Raw genomic sequence first — 18443 nt, forward strand, 5'->3', positions numbered from 1 at the left:
AGGATTTGTTTGGCACAGTTGATTTAATTACCCTTTGAATCGTCAGACTCCCTGCGAAAGTCAAATACATAATATTTGCTCTAAGACAGATATTACTCTTTGTGAAAATGGCTCATATTCACAAAGAAATCATAGTTACATGTTGAACATGATAACCCAGCAAAATGAAGGTTCCATCACCTAGTATAGAATACTGCGTAATGCAACTAAGGCAAAATTAATAAATAAATAAATGCCATTACATGCTAAAACTATGATTTTCCTTCTATGTCCTGTCCTGCAAACCTTCATATGCTATAATCTGTGTTGGTCTGCGCTCAACTTCACATTCCAAGTGTTTCTGAAATACATATTATTCTTACATTAAATACATTCTCAATTTTTTCAGTTGTTTCAAAAATAAAGTCGAAAAAAAAATAAGCACCATGTCCCACCTACTAGTGTAAGAGTGGATTGTACACTGCTGATAGCAGTTTTGTTGTTGTTAAAAGCTGATCAGGGAATTTTTTAACATGCAAGAGGCTGAAAACAGTAATAATATCACAGTATCTCTCACAGCAGGATAACATACCCCAATCAGACAAGATACAAACACCATAATGTGTGGTAGTGGTTGGAAAGTGTATGTTTTCCAACAAGTGACATACCAGCTTACTCTCACCTTGACAGGCCAGCTGCCCTGCAACGCATGACTGGAGCACACTTAAAGCAAAGTGGCTGCTTAATATTGCAACAGTGCACTGTTGTTTCTCAGTAATGGAAAGCAAAGCCTCTCTTTGATTTTGTTGCTCTTGGCTGTGATGTAAGGCATTACAGTGTTTTCCAATATTCAATGTTGTGAGGAGAAAATTGATTCCATGAAGTGATTTTATAATGGTATTTTCACTCTGCCTTGGCTATGCTATCATCGGCCTTCAAACACACCATTACTCTTTTTGTTAGTGTATCAGCTTGTGGGTGTGTTTGGTGGAAATTTAACCTGCATGTCGTATGAGGCACGCCATTCCAAACACATAAGGAATGCATCATGGTCACATCAGAAAATAAAATGGTGCAAATGGTACAAAAGGCTGTACTATTCAAGAGTGTAATGTCACAGTCATGTCTAAACCTTTAAAAACTAGAACCTTCAAAAACTTGTAATATGCTGTGTCTGTGAATAGGCGACTATGAGAGATCCTGGCCTTGTGGATTACACTTGTGATTGGATTACTGGTTGTCGCTGTTATTGAACCTCACGTTGCTTGACCCAGATAGGTATATGATTTGTCTTTTTATAAGGCATTTGTTTTTGCGTAAAAGTCTGCAGTGACCCTATAGGCTCTATGAGGCAGTACTAAAAGATCCCAATGAAAATGCTAACATGCTGATGTTTAGCAGGCAATGATTACTATCTTCAGCATGCTAACATTTGAGAATTAGTTTGAGAATTAGTTGAGTGGGTGAACAAATTAAAAATTAAAGTTAGAAGATCATCGAAAATGTTACAATTCATCCTGAGACAGACAACTGCTTTTGAACCAAATTTAATGGCAGTCCACCCCATAGTTGTTGTGAAGCTTCAGTCTGGACCAGCTAACCAACCGACTGACATTGCCAACTATACATCTGTTGCTAGCATAAAAGCTAAAGCACTAGAAACAGCTTTAAATACGGTATATGTAGATTCAGGTGAGTTTTTTGCAACTGGATCTTTAACACCATGCCCTATTGGCTGGTCGTGTCTGGCTCTCCAGCAGGACAGTGAATGGCACTTTGCTATGTTGGTTGCAGTTTGCACTTCCTTTCTGCATAGAAGAAGAAACCTGCAGGCCCCGCGGTGGTGCTCCATCAAACGGCGATGTATCACTGTATCCATGATGTATGTGGCCACTCTGATTGTATACCACAGTCCACCACACTGTCCATAGCACTGGTTTTAAATGTGGTGCCACTGTAGGGGTTTTTAGGGTGTGGCTACCTTGTGATTGAGAAGTTGTTACAATGGTGCGTCCTTGGTACTCCGTCAGATCCAATCAGGACAGAGGTGTAGCGATGCAAGGTGGCGACAGCCATGATGCCAGCCTCAGGGCTTTATAACGGTAGTCTGCAAACAAATGGGTGACGTCACTGTGTCACAAGCATAAGCACAAGCATAATACATAAAACACTGGGCCACATGAACGTAGATCGTCCTGTTACGGTTATCAATCATGCTGTATGAATGCTCTTGGCTGCAGTGTGTGTTCAAGTGTGTTTTAGTGAGACATGCTGGCTTTGTGAAATAACAAAAGCATTTTGATATAGAACAAGATAAGATGATATGTTGTAAGAGCAAAAACCTGTTGAAAAAACGGAATCATTTGATGATCAGTAATTATGAGAAAATATGTCATAACACCATGACAGGAACAGGAAAGAACTGCACAGATCTTTAGTCATGGTGGCAGCAATGTGCGACTGCACTGAACTGATTTTAAATATAATAAATGAGTTTGTGCGTCAGCATCCTAAATAAGAAACATCATTAGAGTACACACAATAGTGCTGACTTTACCTATTACCCAAAAGACAGATAAATGAAGATTGTTTGTGAGCAGCTTTCATTGTTCCCTGCTTTAGGAACACAAGGTGTGGCTTGTTTTTCTGTTTTCATGAGGAATGTTGGTTTGATCTTAAGTGATGGTGAGTGCATGTCTACCTTTAATAACGAGGAGTGCTGCTGCTTCAACATGCCCTTATTCAATTTATAATCTGATATCACAAATTAATACAGAACAAATTCTGATTCTATTTGCTCATTTTGCCCCTATCTGGATCATTTTATTTTTCCCTGCAGAGTAATCGACCACTGCCGGCACACAACATTTGAAAAGGTTACAGTGGCTCGGGCAACATGTCTAAAACTGGCATGGTGTAATCAATTCACAGATGAGCAAATCAGTTTAAAATGAGTTTCTAGTGACTATGATGATTCAATTGAACCCAAATAGATGCCTCTGTCACTCCTGCTTAGCATTTTAACCCAGACAGAATAATGATGTCGGAATGGGAAAGCAACTGGGTTTTAGGATCTCTTGTTTCAGTGTACAGTAAGAGCAGTATTAGCAAAATGTGGGGACAGTCTGAGATGTCATGAAATAAATTCAGAGTCTGTTTTGCATAGTCAATCAAGATAGGTGGTGCAACTGACACCTTTACTAACCCTTCATCTGTGTCATATATATGTCATATTTGAGATGACAATCCATGATGTATTTAATCAGTGGAAATTATTTAAATATGAGTTGTTAAAGAGAAAAACATATTCATTATTTAGAGAAAGTGTAGAGTAAAGTGAGATCAGTAGATTATCATCTACAAGGTGATAGTTACAGACATGCTGAACACCTGCAGTGACATTACTCAAATGTAGCAATGCACTTAATTGAAATTAATTTCAATTTAAAATAAAAAGTCAAATGTGTGACACAAAATAGGCTCATCTAAAAAAAGCAGCCGATCACACTGACACAGCCCAGCTCACATGTGCGATGAAGGCGCACTGCAACACTGGACACTGGCAATTACATACTGAATGAGCCTTCCATGGCAACAATGCACGCCACTTCAAGTGGAACTGTTTACATGCCAGCCGCCCATTGTGAGCTACACCAGTGTTATGTTGTTTATTTACCACTACAGAACTGCATACACTCATTGTTCACAATGTATTTGCATTCAAGCAGCATGGCTAACAGTCTGCTATTATACGGCTGGAAAAGGTTTTGAATGCCCCACAAGCGTTTTTCAAGCAGCAGGCAGCAACACTGAGAAATATATTAGAATTATTGCACAACATAGGCATGTTTCTTTAATAAATCCATTAATTCCAGAAGTCATGCGAAGTTGTGACATGGGGAGTGAACAGGCATTACTTCTTGAGAATCAGCTTTGGGGTGCTGAGAGAAATTGTACAGAATGACATCACTGTGAATGCTGCACAGTCATGGTTTTTGCATTCATTTGAAAGACCAGGGTAGTTGGTGGTAAATAGTTATTAACAATATTTTACACCCGCTTAGGAAGGTTTTACACAGCAGTACAGCAAACTTGAACACCAGTACACTGTATGTCAAAGGATCCACAGCAACTGAACTGGCAGAAACACTGAACTTAGCCATAGACCAGGTTGCCATAGAGACTCTACCTGACCTGATTACACAGTAATCAGTGTAATTTGGACCTGGTCCTATGTCATGTCTCCCATCCTCAGAACCAAGTAGAGACCACTAGTCTGGTTGTTATCATGAGCATAGACTAGGCTGCAACCTCAAGTGACCATAGTAATTATGATGGGAGCAAAGGAGGAAGTCAGGTGACGTAGTATAAAGAGCAAGAACATGCGCATGTGGAGGAGATGGTATGGACATTTTCAGTGGTTTAGGTATGGGTCTGCCTGCAGGATGATCAGGGCTCTGATTTTTTGTGTCTTTGGTTATTTTGTTCCAGAAACATTTGAATCTTCCTCTCAAACAGCTCCATAGATGCATACAAAAAATGTGACTTTGCAAAAGGAAAATACAGGTAAAAAATTATATCCTGCCGCAAACACTGCTGTGTTTCACATATATATGCATCTATTATATATTTTAAGATGTTCTTTATTAACTATTGATTATTTCTGGAAGGCCTGATCGATGTAGGAAATGCCACATCTTCAGCACCACATCCTTGGCTTGAGCTGCAGACCCTTTTCACACCTGGTTCCATTCAGTTCATACTGAAACCCAGAGTAACCTAATCCTAAATCCAACATTTAAACATACAGTCTCATACTGTATTCTCACAAGCATCTTTGTTTAAGGACTGGACAGTATTGAAATCTGAAAATGCATTGCAAATTGCTGACCTACTGTTCTCAGGTGATTCTTATCCTGAGGTATGAAACCATTCCACTTTCTTAAAATTGCAGAGTGACATCTCATCAATTTTACCCATGGGATCATTAAAGTTTCATCTTATCTGATCTAACCACTGCAAAGTACTTAATGAGAATAAAAACTTGTTGGATGTTGTGGTCTTTTGACCTTTGTGGTATGATGGACTGATGGAAGACTATGCAATATGTATGCAAGCAGCTCTCAGGAAGTCATTGAGATCAGCTGCACAGTCACGTGTATTTCACTACATTTCATTTAGTCAAAAATGAAAAGCTAAGGAAGCATGAAATGTGTGGCTTTGCATGTCAAACATCACATATCAAACATATTTAAGCTAAATAAGTGTCCGTAAAGTCAAGTTAATTTGCTGTTGGTCCCCAAATAGTATCCAAAGATGATAATATACGTACACACATTATTAGAATGCACACCAAGGCAAATAAGAAAAAAAGAAGTTGCAAGTGAAGAGTACCTTGAAAATACTGATCTTAGGATAAATAAATATTGTTTAATAATATTTTGTTTGAATAACTTCTCCCTTTGCTTTATTTCTGCTTGACAGGTCTGATAACAGCTAATGCTGTGGATATATCAAGTATTCTAATGAAATGCTCAACAGTCAAATCAGTTACATAACGATCTTTCATTTATTTAAAGCTTCATTGGCACAAAAGGAAAGGGGAACATAGACAGTATATTTCAATCTGAAATATACATACTAATGTATGACATCACATGTAGCAGGATACCATTTATAGCGTGGACTGTAAATCCATTTGAACTAAGTGAAGGTTACCACCTCTTCAGTGCAGTCAACTGGAAGCGAAGACAAGGAAAGACAAAGAGAAAAGAAAAGAAGATAAAAGACAGAGAATTGAAAATCAAAGATGAAGGCATGGGAAAATGCAATTTTAAGTAGTCTGAAATTTTAATAACACAGAGAAAGAACATATACGCTTTTGGATTCATTTTAAAAGGAGTTCGGCAAGTCTCAGATCCGCTGAAAGGGTCTCCTGGAAGGGTTTTTATTGCGAGAGCAAGTCAGAGATGTATTTTGGCCCCAAAGCATTGGGTAATTTATCGACAGCGAAGCAGCAGTCCTTCAGCATCAGCCTTACAATGCACTGGAAGCCTGTGCACAGATCCGAGAAATGCTGTACCATTTCCATCTTTCTGACTCTTCAACAGGCCTTTATCAACATTCACTGTTTAAATTCCAGCACTGGTGGCTCCATTCAGTCAACATCTGTAGTCAGTTAGCTCTCGTTAGTAGACAGGGTGTCGAGTAGCTTTCAGACCTGTTTGTTATGTTTATGTCTGCTGTTTTGGTGAATAGTAGTTTGCTACTACTTACTCTCTCTTAAACATAGATAGACTTTGTCTGCAAAGATGAATACCTGTTTGTTTACTTTTTAAAAGAAGTTAAAGGAAGTTCTGGCTCACCATTGATTAATGGAGTGCACTGACATAATTAAATGAGACTATATATTCCAGGATTCATTGAAATAAATAAATAAATAAATAATTATAATGCTATCTTTATTTCCTTCAACCCACCTCTTCATCTTCTGCTTCACTCTACGTTTCTGTAGACTAATTGTATGTGTTAGGCTACCTGATTTTATGTGTAGAGGAGACAAAAAAATCTCTCTCTTTGTTTTAGATAACTGTAATATTTTCTCTTCTGAATCTTCTTTATTGATGCCAGATAAAAAACCTCAACATCAAATAGAAAATTAAGAAATAGGGGAAACATTACCAATATGTCTGTATTTTATTATCTTTTGAGCACTGACATTGATTCTTTGAAGTGGACTCTATGGTCCACAGTGTCCTTGAAGTGACAGGAAGTCAGATGAGCAGGAGAGTACAGAGTGAGCAAAGCACGTGTCATTTAGGACATAAACATACGTCATTTATACCATTTTATACACAGTACACCTCCCATATGGTAGGTGTATAACAGTATAACAGCAGTAACAGTAAAATAATGTTGAGTATTTGTTCTTACAGAAGTCAGTTACACTCACATCTTTGGCAGCTGCTCTTTGACCATTAGAAATGAGCTTGTCTTGGATTTAAAACTGGAAATGTAGAGATGGGAACCATCACCTCTCATTGAATTATGAGACATGGGTTGTCTTTACTTTGGCCGATTTTTGCACTCATGTGCAACAAAGGTTATAGTACTGTATGCTTATAGACATGTCAAAGAAAATGCTGCAGTGCAATGATCATGTTCAGTGTGAACATGATCATTTTATGAATGTGTGTAAATGCTGCCAGTTGTTCAGATCTCATGTCTGGGTCTCAGGTGTTGACTCTGGCTCATGTAATTGCTCCTGTTCACTTTCAGCTGGTCTGAATCAGCTGATTTTACAGTCATTCACTCCCACCACTCCTCATTCTGAGTTGCTTTCTCGTGAATTGGTTTGTGTTGCATTTGAGGCTGGAGACACAGTGATAGACAGTCCTTGTTAGTGTAAGACCCTGAGCATCTGTGTCATTTGCCTACTTTCAGTTTGTGTTGAACGTGTTTGTTTCTAACTGACATCACTTATAAATCAAATTAGGGTTACTTATTTTTCATTTATTTTTCTTGTTGCTTCAAGCGATTTTTCCGAAGAAACAACAGTAATGGTGCAATGATTACATGTGCTGGCCGTTATCAGACTGCCACTATGCACTTAAAGCTGTCTCTGCTTACACCCACCATTGTAATGATGAAGAATCCTTGACATGAGCTTCGAGGCTGCCCACCACTTATCTGTTCCTTATGATTGATTGTGACAAGGCAGCAGCATCCATTTGGTGTATATACCAGCCAGTACCCACGGCCTTGAATAGATGAATACTGAGTGAATAATTCTGAATAATTTATGGGAATAATTTGTTGTATTATTGAATGCCTTGTGTTCATAAAGTATTAGCACTTAAAGTGCTTTCGCCATATGTAGCTGTCCTGGTGCTTCTGGTGAGTAGTTTAGTCAAACAAAGTTTTGCAGGCTGGGGAAGGAAGACTAATAAGGTCAGTTGTTTTCCGTACAAATGTGCATGACAGGACAGCAGTATAGCGGTTCAGTTGTTTCGACTAATTTCAACTTTGTCACACAGTGAAGCCCACCGGATGCACAGACTCTGATGAAAGTGTCTCTGTCAGAAATACTTTCATGTGATGCCAAAAAAAACAAAGTAGTGCTGTTTATTACACTTAATAGAAACAGATGGCAGGCCTTACACAAGTACAAATGCAGAAAGAAAAAGACTAAGGCCACATGGAAAAGAAAGCCTTACCTTTGTATGACACCTCTTTACTCCGCTTTTCTTCCTGCATCAAAAACGACTCTCGCCTGTTCTCTCTCTCTGGTCGAAAACCAAGCTGTTCCACTTTGCGCTCCCCCTAGAGGCCTGGAGAACTGTTGTTGTGAGACTGGATATACAGCGGTTTTCTTTTGTTTTTGCAGATTGTGTGTTTTAGACCTGGTATCATTTCTGTATTTGCAGCTTGTTTGGCGTTAATGTATTAGTTTTGGCTTTCTGCTGCATTTTTGTATTCATTTACAGCACATTACTGCTGTTGTATTTGTTTTGAGTATATGTCAATGTTCACACCTTCATGCTGCCCTCACAAATCTGTTATTACATGTTTAAATAAAAGTTGCAATCATGCAGTATGAAAATACTCAATTACCAATAAAAGCTCTGCATAGACAATATCACTGAGGTAAAATCAGTATTCACATGTACTTAAAGTATCGAAGCATTACTGTAAAACTGGCTTACCATTTCTGATGCATGAATGCATCATTTGCATTTTACTGTTACAGTTGGTCGATCTGAAGCAAATGATATAATATAACACTCCTTATAAAATATGACGAATTATCATATTTTATAAGCAGTGTTATATAATTTGCATTAGCACTTAAGATGTTTCTTTAATATTGTATGTTTAACATGTTCTGGTCTGTGGCCATAGACTTCACAGTTTGTAATGGACCACACATACATGTAAGTACAAGAGAAACAGAGCACCCATTCTAATACTAAACGGGCAGTATAATCATTACTGAAGTTTGCTACAGTACAGTGTTACACTGAAACTGGGAAGAATTACACTGAACATCATGGGCCCAAATCTACCAGTGTAATTTCTCTAATTTAAAATATCTTGTGGTACCTAAAAATTTACATATGACCCATGTACTCTTTATATATATATATATATATATATATATACACACACACACACACACACACACAGTGTTTAGCTTTCAAAGCCATTTTTGTGCAACCCCTCAAAAAAAAAAAAAAAAAAAATTAGCTGTGAATAAAGTCTGAAGGTCAACAGCGGCTCAGCATTGAGTAACATATTCTGTACTTAAAATGTCTGTCACACGTGTCCTGTGGGGAGTATTTCTCCACTATTCCTGATTCACGTCTCGACTTTGATGGAGCACTGTGATAGAACTGGATTCCCGTTCGGCTGTCTCCTCTGACCCTGCAGTGGCAGTCGGAAATGACAGTATGAGTAATGCTATTCATCCAGTGTGGTCCATTGGATTGAAGGCTAGGCACTGTGTGGTGAGAAAACAATAATCTGTCTTTAATATGAATCCTTTGTCACCCGTTCTGTCCCAGGGACACTGCAGGGTGAGAGCTCACCGTGTCGCAGCCTTCTCTTTTCAGACACATTTTCCAAACTGTTTTCCGGAGAATGCTAAAGATATGCAAATTCAGGACTTGGCAGAGATTCATGGTAAATGGAAATTTTCACAGGTCCTGACATTTTGGCCAGTGTAGCGTGATGATCATCATAGAGTACATTCACTTTATGTTTAGCAGTTGGGGGTTCTTGCATTGCTGTTAAGTAAAGTGAAATATTCCATTTAATCCTCATACCACACAAACACTTCACAAAACAATACCTTTCACTTTCATGTGACCACTTTTAGGTCTGCAAGGGCTATGAGTGACAAGTACTGTCCCGTCCGGTATTTTTATCCATTTACTGTACAGAGAGTCTGTGTTTAACTGTAGCTGTAGGCCCACAAGGCGTGAGCTGACTTACAGATGTATCTGTTTTCTATTTCTGCATTAGTACACAGTCCTCACTGTAGCATGGGGCATATACTGTAGACATGTAGGATTTTATTATTTTACTGAATGCTGCTGAGAAGGCAGCTGCTTCCTGGGTACACATCTAGTTGCCATTTTTATGTCTGGCACCTGAAATATTAATGTGACAGTGGTGTGCCACATATCAGATAAAAAACAAAACAAACAAAAAAAAAAGATTCTAGGTTTGAAAAATAATAGCATCTGTTAGGTGGGTGAGCAGAATGTTGACATTCTTCAATATTCTTGTGTGATAGAATGAGATAAAATATAACCAACAAAGAAAGTTTATAGGTGGACAGATGCAAACAGGAGAGGACCTAAATCAAGTAAACTCAGTATGTAAAATGCACTGAAGGTATCAAAAGCATTACTGTTAAACTGGCTTATCATTGCTGCTAGCCAAGTTTGGGTGTCTAATAAGACTGTATAGGACCTTGAATACCCGCTGGATGCATGGCAGTACATCAGTATTCACTGTAACCAGTAAGTAAAGTAATGAATATTTGACATAGGAGAGGAGGAATATGCACGTTAGTCCAAGCTGCTGTTGTTGAAGCTTTGCTCAAAACAGCAAATTTAGAAGAAACTTTTATCTTCAGCCGCAGTTTTTGAAATCCCCTCCGCAGTGGATTATTACAGTGCAACACCAGTTATTGAGTTTGAAATTATTTAGCAGGGGGCAATATGGGAATATGACATATGGTGATGCTAAAGCAGAAGAAGAATCAACTTCATCCAAAGGCAATGCTGTCTGACAGGTACACTATATGAATAACAGCAACAGTTACACACACACACTTTTCCTCACAGTTCTTATCTCCTGGATCAAATGTTTCATCACCATTGTGACATCATTCACTGGAGGCTTTTTGAGCTTATACTCCCATATCTCCTAACAAGAGTAGCAGACTACAGCCACTCCAGTGACTCTGTGAGGCTCTACTGGTACATCGTGGTGTTCAACATGCTGACAATGCCAGCATGGTGATGTTTAATGCCTATCTTGTTCTTCATCTTGGTTTAGCATGGTACTATAGCATTTGCAAATTTGCACTACCTACATAGTACAGCTGAGGCTGAGGTATATTTGTTCATAAACCAAAGTATGACAGCACATTTTGATGTGATAAGGATGCTAGAGGAAAGCTGTTCTGATTCATCCTCTGGGCACTGTTGATATCTGTACCAGGTTGCATGGCAACCCATCTAGTAGTTGTACAAAATTCCATGGTTGTTGTGATATTCCAGGCCGGACCCGTGTGCAGGACTGACTAATTATCTCAAGAGCTTGAGTTACAACAAAAAAACAAACAAGCATGAAAAAAACACTAAGCTGATCCTTTAATCAGCTACAGCTTCATCTCACCACACTGATGAAGTTGAATGCCTTCGCAGCACCAAGCATAAACCATGTTGGCATGAAGAGGATTTTAGAAAAGTACGCTGAGTGTCAGCTGTGTTACGGCAGGACAGTTTTTGACAGTGCCACCCATTGTTGGCCTCTCTCCAAGTACTGGATCTCACAAGTGCAGCCAATTTGAAAGCTGTCTGCTGTCTGATATCGAGGTTTGAGACCTAATGTACCATCATGTCAGCAAGGTGTCTTACTTGAGCAAAACCCTGTTGAGACTATGACCTAAATACCTCACATGAAATGCTTCTTACAAACATTGCTCTGTATTGGTTTTCTTTGCATTAACTCACCAAAAACAATCAGTTGTTTATGATTATCATGATTATCAAGCATTTCTATATTTTGTGAAATACTCTAATTCACATCTTGTGTTCAGTGTGCTTTGTATTCTTCATACTTAGCATTAATAGTAGAAATAGAGCAGGTTTCCAGCCTGAAATTGTGTCTGCATTACATTCTGGTCTGCTGAGTCTTGTGTCAGTAGAGGAGCTGGTATCTCTCCCTTTTCTATGATTGATTTCTCTCTGTATCCCTGTTGAACAGTGCTGCTATTGTAGCTGAGCAGTAAATATCTGGATGTGGCACGATGTTCATTTTATACTTAAACAACTAAATAGGCCCAGGAGTGTAAAGTGGTTTAGGACACTGTGTACTTATACTAATGTACGCTTTCCCCAAAGAACATAAACAGTAAATCCATCGTACCGCTTTAATCCACATTGCAGCCGAATCGCGCATGCATTCCTCTAATGCGGGTTTGTGCATATTCAACACACACCTAGGAACCTTTTGCAAGCACTGGTTTCTCGTCGGACCAGACAAGTGAAAACTACATCCGTTGTGTTGTTGTTACAATGTAATGGTTGTAAGCCAATTTTGTGGCTGTTTGATGAAATAAATGAATTTTGAATGGCTTTTATGATGCACATTTATGAACTTTGAAAAAAAAAAGTATTTTTATTGCATTTAAGCATTAACGCCTGTTGTCGCTAAATTTAGATCTATTGTATGTGCTAGAGAAAAATTAACAACCTCCTCTTAATTTAGGATCAGTTTGAAAGCAAAAACACAAAGAATTATTTTTTTCATATAATTCTAAATAAATTCAGGCATCAAGGGGTTAAAGGTCAAATGCACTCCAGAGTGTCACTCGTTTTAAATCCAGTACCAGCTGGGAATAGTATTTTTCCACAGAAATAAAAGGATTGCTAATGTTTTTTTTTTTTTTTTTTTTCAGAGTAGTGACTGACAAGGTGCTCTTGAGCACTTAACCTCTGACAGCTCCACAGGAGCGGCTCAGTAGTAAACAGAGGAGAACAGCTCCCTGTGCTAACGTGTACCCCATTTTGAATATGAAGGAGGACAATGCTGAACACAACATGGACTCTCAACAAGACTTTCCCCAGTGTATCCCCAGAGTAACTACAGAGGAAGACTAATAACATGAATAAGGAAGCTTTGTTGCACCTTCACCTGCTGCCTTTTCTCCTTTGCAGCAGCTTGGCATAAATTCAACTAAATCCTACACTACCACTGCAGTACCTACCAGGGAAGAAGCAGGGGAGAGAGATAACCTTTTATATTTACATTTTATGACCTATTTTATTTATATACAGAGGAAATACACAAGTGCTTTTCTCAGCTTTTTCAGTTTGTGCAGGGGTTTTCAAGTATGTTGAGCTAGCCTTAATATTAACTTCATATTTTTATCTGTTTGTTGTCAGGATTTGCTACTGGAACATTTCTCTCCAAAACGAATAACCCCTGTAGAAAATTGGTTCCTGTATATTTCTTCAAGGAAAAGTGGAGATAGGCATAAGTAATATAATATTCTGTGCATGGGTGTAGGTTTGGTCTTCACATTGTTAGGGACATATTTTTTTTTAACACTTCACACCCTCTCTCTCTTTTTCTATGTTGTACACACACACACACACACACACACACACACACACACACACACACATGCACACACACTTACAGAGATTATTCCACAAAACATTTAGTATGTATCTGCATATATATATTGCTCAAAAAGGACTCCTATCAAACAGATTTGTTTTCTGATTATAAATAGTTAATAATAATAATAAGAAGAAAAACAATTTCTCAGTAATATTTGACACTTGCATATGATATATTACCAAAATAAATTAAAAAGAACATATATTTAAAACCAACACACAAAAATGCTTCCCTATTCTGGAATATGCTATTTTATACTTCCCTGTCATTCACCTGAGATTCTGTAAAGTCTGTATCTCCATCTGTCTGAATGTCACTGTGCTGCTAAAGCTGCTGCTACCAGGACTTTTTTTCTTTAAATGATGCATGGCATTTAAAAAAAAACTAATCCCTTGGGCATGCTGTGGACCGGGACACACATAGCATGCCCTGCCACGAGAAAATGCAATCAGATTTTGTGGTAACAGCATCCAACCATCCATCAAGATTGCATAGTAAAAGGTATTTCTTTATGCTGATGAATGTTGGAGGTGTACTGGTTCTCACACACAGACTGTAGGAGGGAGGGGTCTTTTGCCTGCTGTTTCTCTAACCAGAGCATTACGGCTGCCTCTACTTGCACTTCCTCTACCTGGTAAATGTAAAACCCCTGAAAAAAGCTCATATTTTGTACACAAAGTTCTGGTGGGAAACGCGATGATGCACATTGACATAACTTTGATCAAATGCATTTCCTGTAGTTGCTTCACAATAAAAGTCTCAATTTGATCTCTGATGCAATATTTTTAATGTGAAACAAGTGCAACAGGAAATGCTCACTTATAATTAGTTATAACCCAACATAATGAAAATGGTAACAATGCTTGTCTAGTGGAATATTCATATTGGTGAAAATTACAACTGTTCTTTCAACTGAATTGCCTCGTGATCAACTTGAGACTCAAAGATAGATTGATCTCGATCAATAGGTCTGTTAGCAGTGCTCTGCCACACTGTCATTAGCTTGGCTTTTACTCTTTTTTTTCATATTTTGGTTCATTTTCACCTACAATAATATAACATGGTTGATGTTAGAATGTGAGCAATGATCACAATTTAGAAAACACATCACACCTTAAACTACATGAAATATTTTTTAATTCTGTGGGCTAGCAGATCACCAGGTAGGGTAAGCCGTTTAGCTGTAAAATAACAGAAACAGAGAAAACAGAAACAGATGCAAGGAGACAGAGTAGATATTCCTTTTCCAACCTGAACACTGATTAACCTCACAGATTTTCTAAAAAAGGCTCTATGTATTCCATGTAATATATATATATATATATATATATATATATATTAAGTGAACAGGCCACAGTTTAATGCACATTACTGATCTTTAGAGTTTTAATGTTTTACTTCCTCCTTTAAGACCGTAAGGGCTCCTCAAAATTTACTTTTGGGGGCTTTGACCAAAGATTTAATGTGTTTCCAGGCTCTGCAGATATAAATGATCCTTGTCTTGTTAAAGATAACTGTTGGAGCCTTGTTCTGTGGAGAGGGTACATCTCCAAAGGCACACATGAAGGAAACATATACATATACTGTTTGTAAATACATGCTTTGCCTTGTGTTGTTGTGAGGTAGTCTAATGGTACTGCTTCATAGCATGAGTTCAGCAAATCAAGAATCTCTTCAAAGACTCGTTCTTGTCCTGCTTGAGTTTCTGATGTGTAGTCTGTCTTTCATATCCATCTCTTTGTCTAAATTAACTGGTAATCCCATGATGTTTTGGTCAAAGACAAAACTTTATGGTTCTAGAAGGATGAACATTCAGGTTCTAAGAATCAAATGTGCTGCCTTTATTAACATGAAAACCTTTCTCTGATGATCACACAGTGTGTCCTGCTTTAGTTAGGTTACATGGAACATTACTGTGCCTGCACAATTTGGTAATTATTTGGAATAAAAAACAATTTGTGGAGATTATTCGAAATTACATAGTAGAATTGCAACTGCATGAAAAGTTTCCCAATACTCTGATTACTGAATGTGGTGATTACTTTAATACAAATGACACGTTTAACATGTCCCTGTTTTTGGATTATTTTTTCTCCTCTGCTTCATGGTAACTGTCTGATTCACCTGAATCACCTCCTCTCTTCACTTACAAACTCCCTTTAGCCTTATTTTCTGTATCTCTGGTTGCTGATACTGAGTGCACGTTGCCTTCTTCTATTTACAGCCTCATTCCTTCAACTTCCCCTCACACCTTCATATCCCCTGCATTCAATATCACACCTACACTGCACTGTAATCCAGATCGTGTTAATCTGTGGACCTGAAATATCTTGCCTTGCCCTGTTTACTGTGAATGTTTTCTGTGACGCTGGGGTTAACAACCACTGCTCTGTGTGTGAAGCCCCCTGATGCACGTGCTACGTACAGTATGTATGTGGACTGTGTGTGATTAATTGTGCTGAGACCTGCAGACTAATCAGCCAGACACTGACAATTTTTGTACTGGATTCATCTGCCCACATTTGTGAGCTTACAAGGACAAGTTTTCATGGTTTGTGCAAACTCATGCCAAATTTATAAAATCAAATTCTGGTTAAAGACTTTTTCAGGCTCATACTTTTATTCCAGGTGTCCACTAGTATGGGTTTACACACTTTAATGTTCAAAAACAGATTATTTTTCTCATACTGTCCCTTGCTCCACCACCAATATTTGGTCCAGTCAGTGGCTTAAGTCAGTGATGACGGGCCCCAGTGCAGGCTATTATGACGGGCCCTTGAGCTCCTCAGTTACGAAGCAAAGACACTTAATAGTTTTTATGGTATATGTAGAATAAGCCTATAATTTTGCTGTAAGTTGCTTACTGCTAATGTTTTTTCAATAAAGTTACTGATGCCATGACAGAGGTGGATTTGAGGATACATATACCAACTTATCTCTCACTGAGATTACAGTAAGGGCAAGGTTGGGAGATAGTGAATAGGAGTGTTGCATTGAAATACTTCCACCACAGCTCTGCTAGAGGCCCACTTGCTATCGAGTAGGGCCTGCTTGTGATATGGGCCCCAGTTCGGTAGCACTGTCTGTAGCTGGCTCCAGTCTCACAAGGCCAACCAACAAAATAAACTGTACAACAACATAAAAAATGGTAAAACTTGCAGCTAGTTTGAAGTCATGGACAGACGCTATCGATCTTTGAGCTTGTACAGTTACCAGCCCTTGCTGACAAAGCAGTCCAGTGAATTAATGTTAAAATGCATACTCAGTTTTCCCTTTGGGAACATTTCAATCACGTTTCCATCAAAAATAAAGTTTATCCGCTGGGTTTTGACATCCTCAGATGGTGGGAGTAGATGAAGACTTTTGTGTTTGCTTCTTGAAGCCAACAACAGAGCAGTTCCTGTGCTTCGCTCTTAGCTTTGTACTGGTCCTCAAAGCAGTCCGAAGTAAAGTGGTTAGCATACACAAGAGTTTTCAAGTCCTTGTGGAGACATTTCCTTCACATTGGCTGTTTTGCTCATAACATTGCCTTTCACATCCCTACAACAGCAGACAGCGAGGTGGATGGGACAAGTAGCAGAATAAAAGACTACTGACAGGGTGTGTCAGGCCATTCAGGCTTGGCCTTTGGCCTTTATTACTTTGCAGACGTTTTACAAGGATAAAAAAGCTATATGACACAGCAAAGAAAAGGGAAAATCCTCAAAAGCATAATATGGCCTCTTTAAATTGGGGTAAATACCCCAGCGCATTCTGGACTAATACAGCTAGTGCTGATGTTTTAACCTGGCCGTATGGAACAGATAAGGTTCCATCAGCACCTGTGTGATGTGACTGGTGTCGGATAGACATGCAAAAATCATTGTAGGCACATCTAAAACACTGGTATTGCGTGTCACATCCTGATAATAAGTAATGTGTAGTGTTTGTGCAGTGAATGTTACTCATTAAAGAGACCTCACATGTCTTTCCTGATGTGATCTAAAGAATGAGGTGTGTGCCATCACTTTGTAAGTACAAGTCAGAGATGAATTTATCTGATAACAGCTTCTCTGTTTTAATCTGCCCTCTCATCAAAATACCACAACCACAACCACAACTGTACCTTCTACAGAGTGCTTTTACCTGTCATAGTACCTAATCAGACATCGCTGGAGTGGTGTTTTTGTTGGAAGCCTCTTTAAACTGATGAAGCACAGACAAAGCATTATGCTAAAATCTCTAACCTAAATCTCTAATGTGTTTTTTTGCATTTTCTGTCTGTCTACCTTCCAGGTGCAATGTGGACAGCAAAGTATCTCGAGTGGCATGGCTCAATCGCACCACCATTCTTTTTGCAGGAAGTGAGAAGTGGTCTCTGGACCCTCGTGTCATCCTGATGGAAAACACAGCAGTCACAGAGTACAGCATCAAGATCCAAAATGTCGACGTCCATGATGAAGGGCAGTATGTCTGCTCAATCCTCACAAACAAGAAGCCAAAATCCACGAAAGTGCATCTCATCGTTCAAGGTAAGAAGTCCCCAGCAGTCGTTCTTGTGTTTCCAGGACCCTGTGTTCCCAGGGTGCTGTATTCCCCGGTGCTACAGTTGTGCTCTCACATGGTCCTAGGGTCAGACATTCCATTCAAGTTCTATGTTCCCAGCGTTAGGGTTAGGGTGAGGGGTCTGGCCTGAACACAGTCGTATACACACTCAGTGCTGGAACAGTGTTGTGTGGTTTTTTTTGTTCGTTGGTTTGTTTTTGCAGTATGGGTGTTCATTTTTACAGCTGGAAAATTGTAAACTCAAGTTGCTCTTCTCTGGATTTGACCGGTGCGAGTCTTCAGTCAAATCAAATCTCCCCTCCTCTGTTTTAGGAAGGTGTGATTAGATGGAATTCAGCAAGCATTAGACCTGGTGATGAAACCAAGATTCAATCTGGATTTAATTTCAGATTGTTGATAGATATTGATTTAGGACATGGTATGTTGAAAAATGTCCTGGCTCAGTTTCATTGCAAGGTCCGACTAAATCAACTGTCAGTACTGAGACCTTTGTTATC

At 38.8% G+C, this 18443-nt stretch overlaps 1 protein-coding gene across 1 annotated transcript in view; it reads left to right on the forward strand.

Moving 5' to 3' along the window:
* Nucleotides 1-18443, forward strand: part of opcml (opioid binding protein/cell adhesion molecule-like) — a 161379-nt gene that overhangs the window by 64896 nt on the left and 78040 nt on the right. The window contains exon 2 of the mRNA XM_041952260.1: nucleotides 17677-17912. Within this exon, the coding sequence (XP_041808194.1) occupies nucleotides 17677-17912 (236 nt within the window). The remainder of the gene's footprint in view (nucleotides 1-17676; nucleotides 17913-18443) is intronic.

This window comes from Chelmon rostratus, chromosome 14 (genome assembly GCF_017976325.1).
Source record: "Chelmon rostratus isolate fCheRos1 chromosome 14, fCheRos1.pri, whole genome shotgun sequence".
Classification (NCBI taxonomy): Eukaryota; Metazoa; Chordata; class Actinopteri; order Chaetodontiformes; family Chaetodontidae; genus Chelmon; species Chelmon rostratus.